This window comes from Sinocyclocheilus anshuiensis, unplaced genomic scaffold, assembly GCF_001515605.1.
Source record: "Sinocyclocheilus anshuiensis isolate Anshui unplaced genomic scaffold, SAMN03320099.WGS_v1.1 scaffold1866, whole genome shotgun sequence".
Classification (NCBI taxonomy): domain Eukaryota; kingdom Metazoa; phylum Chordata; class Actinopteri; order Cypriniformes; family Cyprinidae; genus Sinocyclocheilus; species Sinocyclocheilus anshuiensis.
The window spans coordinates 111,711-117,958 of NW_015547732.1; the positions used below are offsets into that span (position 1 = coordinate 111,711).

Below are 6,248 nucleotides of genomic sequence, written 5' to 3' on the forward strand. Positions count from 1 at the left end.
ATGCACCACAAGAAGTCGGCTTGCATGCCATCCAGCCAGAAGATGAAGATCGAGAACATTCTCCAAAGCAGCGGGAACCAGCTATTCCCCAAACAGCTGCTCATTACAAAGAGACTCCCAGCTTCCGGAGCCAAAGGAGTGGCTCCGCACGTCAAAAACGGAGGCTGGGGAGACATCAGGGACCATGAACTCTGCAAGAGCTACCTTCGATTACAGTGACTTTGTATTGTTTTTGTTGTTTTTGCATCCTCTAATGAAAGCCTTTAAGAGCTCTATATGGACTATTTCTTCATATTGCCTGTTTTATTGAGATATTCCAAATAAAAAATATGTGACATTTGGATTTGGTGATTATGAGCATCATTGAAGTATTATCGAAAAAAAGTGTTATTGTTGTCTTATATCTATTATTAAATAGCATTTTTGTGCCACTACGAAGACGACGTTTGTATGTATGATTTTACGATCTGCAAAAGCATGAACTTTCTTATGCCCCTTATAGACGCGTTGTCCCATTTACACAAGCTTTCAGATCTCTGGCTCCGATTTTCACAGATTTAAGAAAGTGAGGAAATAAAGCCTTCGGAGCTGTAGTTTGAGATAACAATAGTATAGTGAATGTAATCAGGGTTGTTATTGTAAACTTAAAACCATAAAAAAATAAAATTCTTGAAATAAAATAAGCATTAATGGAAAGAAAATATATATAAGTAAATATATAAAAATATAGAAATATATATAGGGACTCCTTATAATTATTTTATTTCAGCTTCTTGCCAAAGGCAACACTTCTTATTTTAGTTTAATTTGAAGTTCTAAAAAAAACTGAAACTAAATAAACTTAAACTTGACAAAAAAACTATATAGATATATTTAAAATAATAATAATTTAAAAAATGGCAAAACACAACAAAATGTAAAAAAATGTAAATTAAAATATAAAAATAAAATCTAATTCAAAATAGTATATCGATACTAAAATAACACTGTGTGTGACAAAGATATTTATTTATTATGTTTTGCATCCATGCACCACTGTCCAAAAACGTTTCTTTCTTCAGTGGAAGATGAAAGATGCTTTTAAAAGTGCCTTTGTGATTTTTGTTCATACAGTGAAAGTCAATGGGTGCCGGTTGTTTTGGACCCCATTGGCTGTAACTGAGCAGACAAAAACAGCTGAAACATTCTTCAAAATATCTTCTTTTGTGTACTTATCCCTTTAACTAAAAAGTGAAATGGTGTCTTACACCTTCCCCCTTTTGCATGTTTTGTATTAAATATTTTGACTTAATTTAATAATTTGAATAGCTCCATTTAACACTCTTACCATGTTTGAATCTGTTCCGCAGAAGATGCAATAGCAGTCAATAGGTTCCTTCTGATCCTGATTATAGGCTTCCACAAGAGGATTTCAAGCACTTTTAGAGGGAAATATCTGTTGTTACCAATAGAGTTCAATGGAAATAATGACCATAGTTAGCTAACGATGCTTTTGGGAAATGCACCCCTGAATGTCTAATTCATAGTGACACTCACAGACTGGTAAAATGTTGTATTTGGGATGTTTTCCATTAGTTAAAGATACTTCAGTGTACTTCAGTGGTGGTTGACAATGCAAAACCTATAGCCACAATGTTAGAGTGGTTGATAAAGTGTTTTTAGTGCATTGCTATGCAGTTGCATGTGGAAAAGTGTCCTGCATCCTCGCGTCTCTGTGATCTTCTGGTCTGGGTTCCTCCTTCATTGTGATTTTCACCTGTTTTATCGTCCCTCTGGTGAATATGTCCGATCAGCACGTGATTTGAAGTCTCAAGCGCATACTTGGGCTCTTACCAGAATCTTTTTAGCTTCTAACTCAAAGAACTCCACTGAAATGCATCCTATCAGTCATTAAATGCTTGTGTGTTAGCAATGGTGATAAAATGCAGCGGGACGGAGAACTGCACCAACAACTAGGATAAGTATCACTGATGTTTAACTGAAAAGCGACTAGTCGGGTGAAACTAGTCAGAAAATGTGTGAATACTAAGTCAGAGATCTCAAACCTCATCAGATTCTCTCAAGATCAAATCATCATTGATTTTATTGGTCAATACTCTATAATACTCCCAATACTCTCAATTTATGACAACTGTTGACTTATTGGGATTTCAGGAGAAACACCTGTGACTAAATTTACACCTGCTAAAAATCCTTTACCTAATTTGGGTTTTCTGGTCAAAAATGACTGGCCTTTTAAAAATTGCGATATTATCACTAAATACTGTATTTAATAATTGTATCAGCTTGTTTTCTTTCAATTAGCACTGGTTTTGTATTTTTTTTTTGGATCTAGTTTGTAGGGTTTATTGATTTGAGCTCATGCACCTCAGTTATTGAATGAAAAAGCATTATTTGTGGATAATTTTGGCTAAATTTAACTCAAAAACTGAGTTCAGTGAGACCTACGATCAACCAGTTCCAAAAAAGAAATACAAAACCTGTGCTAAATGAGAGAAAACAAGTTGATAAAAGATTGAATCAAGATTCGGTGATAATCTAACGTAACTAGAAATGCATAAGCAACTCTTTGTAGTCATCTTTGACACGGAACACCACAAGTGTAACAAGTTGGGGGGGGGGGATTCTAATAGATCAAATAAAATGTAACAAATGTAACAACTTTGGGAAGTTGTTATACCCTGTATGAGCAATGTCAGTAAGTTTTAGACATTTTCAAGAAAAAGAAAATCCTCTCTGGGTCAAAATGACCAGAACATGAGGCTTAAATATACTGGAAGTGAATAACCAACAGATCTGATATAAATACCCTGCAATTTTTCCAATTACAAATGTTGAGCTGATATTATGGTCTGACCTTTTAAGACTCATAACAAGACGAATTACTCTGGTGTCACCATGCACATCCACTGCTGCCATATAATGCTAATGGAGAGAATAGTTCAATGCCAATTAGTATAATCAGTAATTAATCAGAATGCAAATGACAGGCGGGGCCAGATATGATGATGTGAATGCAACCATCAGTACTGAACAGAGTTTGTGCTGCAGAGATGAATGGGGGAAAAAAATGTGCAGTGCATTTTTACTGGAACTAAATGTTCAAAACATATAATTATGAGGTTGGTCTTGAATTGTACAAAACATAAATGTGCACCAAACTATGTCCATCAGTCCTGAAAGTATTTCTTGTGTTCATGCCAAGACCGACCTGTCTCTCTGTGTTAATTTCCCAATTATAAGAACCAACGTCTGGAGGAAAAAAAGAGTCTGGCACATCAGATGAAAGGCTGTTCGCAGGAATGAAGATCGCAAACTCAGACAGAGTGTAAAGCATGTGTGTGGTTTAACAGAAACTCAAAAAGCTGTAGATTTGAATAATGCAAGAGTTGATTTATCTTCAGCTTTTTACAAAAAAAATCAAAAAAATCGATAACATTTTTTTAATTCAATTTAATTCTATTGAAAACAGAGTAACGTTCTATCAATTAGAGAATGCATATCGTTTAAATCATTTAAGTATAATTTAAAAAAATGGCTTCTTCGTAATCAACATTATTGTTGCTTTAGCCATTATTACTATTATTAATTTTATTTTTTAAATTCAATTCAAGTTTATTTGTACAGCGCTTTTCACGATACAAATCATTGCAAAGAAACTTTACAGAAAAGTAAGTTTCTACAATATATTTAGTTTTTTTTTTTTACCCATAATATATATTTTTTTTAATATATTGTCATTTTGTATAATGCATTGTTAAATTGTATTTTAGAGAGTTGTTTATAATTTTTGGTTGTATTTTGTTGTTATTGTATTTCTATTTTGTTTTTATTTTATTTTATTTCCTCTCGTTTTTAGGCCATCTGGCAAAGGGACTACCAATGAAAACCTTTGGGCTAATTTGGGTACGTTTACATTCATGAATGTTGATTTATGTAGATTGTCCCTTTAGAAATAAATAAAAATGTGATGATTCAAGTCGGTTGAGATGCTAATCGCGATATAATTGGAGGTGAGAGTTTATATGAAAGTATTTCTGAGGGGAACTGAAGTTTAGATGGTATTTTCTTTTCATCTTGACTCTGTATAATGCATATTAAAGATGTTTTATGTAGCATCATTTCACAAAGTTAAAGTCAGACCGTTCTGTTTTTGCTTCAGATTTTGAAATTGCACAATCTAATTTAAATCAAAACTTTTAAATGCATGTATGCATTAATGATGTGTCCGGGTCGTTTTTGACCCGGAGAGGGTTTTCTTTTTCCTGAAAATGCTGTTAATGTTTCGCATTGGAGTTAAACTTACTGACTTTGCTCAGCACAGGGAAAAAAACAGCTTCCCAAAAAACTGATCATTTTTGTATTTCGGGGGGGATTTTTTTTCTCACCTTGTTACGGGTCAAACATGACCAGCCTACAGAAACTGCTTATTAATCTCTCGTCATGCTGTATTATCACCAAATCTTGGATTCGATCTTTGAATCAGCTTGTTTTTAGTCAATCAGCACAGGTTTTGCATTTCTTTTTGGACCTGATCTGAGCTCACGCACCTGTTTTTGAGTGAAAAAAGCATTATTTGTGGACAACTTTGACAATAATCACTGAGACCTTCAATCAACTACTACAAAACCTGTGCTGATTAAAGGAAAGCAAGGGTTGGATCCAAGTTTTGAGACATTTACAAGCAGTCTTTTTAACACCAGATTAGACAAAGGATGAATTTTCAGGTTAAATTAGTAATTATTTTCAAACCATACTCACAAAAACAAACATATCACATATAAGCAACCATCTGATGATGAAACACGAGCCAAACACAGGCTTATTTAAGATCATTTTATAAATTCCTCTGCATTAGAAATACAACTGTTTTCTATTTTGTGTAATTATTTCAATCCATCATAAATCTGTAATTTACAATATTTACACATTGTACAATAACCCGTTTCATTTGAAACAATATTAAAATAAATGCTTATTTAAACGCATTTTTCTTCCAATGCAATTCTGAGAAAAACCCAGTATGAACAATCAGTGCAAAACAATTCGACCACAGTAGTGAAAACCATCCAATTATTGTGCTTTTAATTAAACTCATGGTACTTTCGGGTTGTACTCCACAATATATTGCATCACAGTAATGAGGAGAGTTAGGCTGAAAACGTGTTTAACTGTCATGAAAATAATGCGTAGAATTTAATGGCTTCATTATGTTTATGCAAAATATATGTTCTTTGTTGATTTTAGAGTGAAATATGATCTTGACAGGCTTCAGTGTGAACAGTAAAGATATAATGCGTCTGAAGGTCCAGCTATACGATCGTCCCACTGGGAGAGTTGGCCAGGTTTTGGGACGACAACAAGCCCTAAAGAGAAAAATTATGAGGACAAGGACGCATTAAATTGATTAAAAGTGACAGTAAAGACATTTATAATGTTACAAAAGATTTCTATTTCAAATAAATGCTGTTCTTTTGAACTTTCTGTTCATCTGTGAATCCTGAAAAATAAAATGTATCAGTTTCCACAAAAATATTAATGTTTTCAACACTGATAATAATCAGAAATGTTTCTTGAGCAGCAAATCAGCATATTAGAATGATTTCTGAAGATCATGTGACACTGAAGACTGGAGGAATGATGCTGAAAATACAGCTGCGCATCACAGAAATAAATTACAGTTTAACAGATATTCACATAGAAAACAGATATTTTACATTACAAAACTATTTCACAATTTTTACTGTATTTTTGATCAAATAAATGCAGCCTCGGTGAGCGGAAGAGACTACAAGTTGACTGTCAACTTCTTACAAAACATCAGCACTAGCAATAAAATAATTGCTTTTCCTAACTGTTTTCACCTGGTTGATCAGTGATCAGATGTTCATTTGGCAAGAACAAAACTTGGCATCATGACCACAATGTTCACAGTCGAGTGCAGCCTCGCCTCAAAACTCTAGTATAACACAAACGCACACTAAAAAGTGATTTTCAACCAGTGATACTCTGTTTAATGCTGTGAACTGAAGCATATGACAAAAAGCATCAGTCTTTGGCATTGATGGACTGTAGGGAACCCTAACAATTTGTTGAAAATGTGCTCATCCTCAGGCCATCCGAGATGTAGATGAGTTTGTTTCTTCATCAGATTTAGAGAAATTGCATCACTGTCTCACTGCAAGTGAATGGGTGCCGTCAGATTGAGAGTCCAAACAGCTGATAAAAACATCACAATAATCCACAAG

The 6,248-nt window shown here is 33.9% G+C and overlaps 1 protein-coding gene across 1 annotated transcript in view; it reads left to right on the forward strand.

Moving 5' to 3' along the window:
- mgat2 (alpha-1,6-mannosyl-glycoprotein 2-beta-N-acetylglucosaminyltransferase) overlaps positions 1-452 on the forward strand; it is a 14,319-nt gene extending 13,867 nt beyond the window's left edge. Inside the window, exon 3 of the mRNA XM_016507250.1 lies at positions 58-452. Within this exon, the coding sequence (XP_016362736.1) occupies positions 58-219 (162 nt within the window). The 3' untranslated portion in view covers positions 220-452. The remainder of the gene's footprint in view (positions 1-57) is intronic.
- The last annotated feature ends 5,796 nt before the right edge of the window (positions 453-6,248 follow it).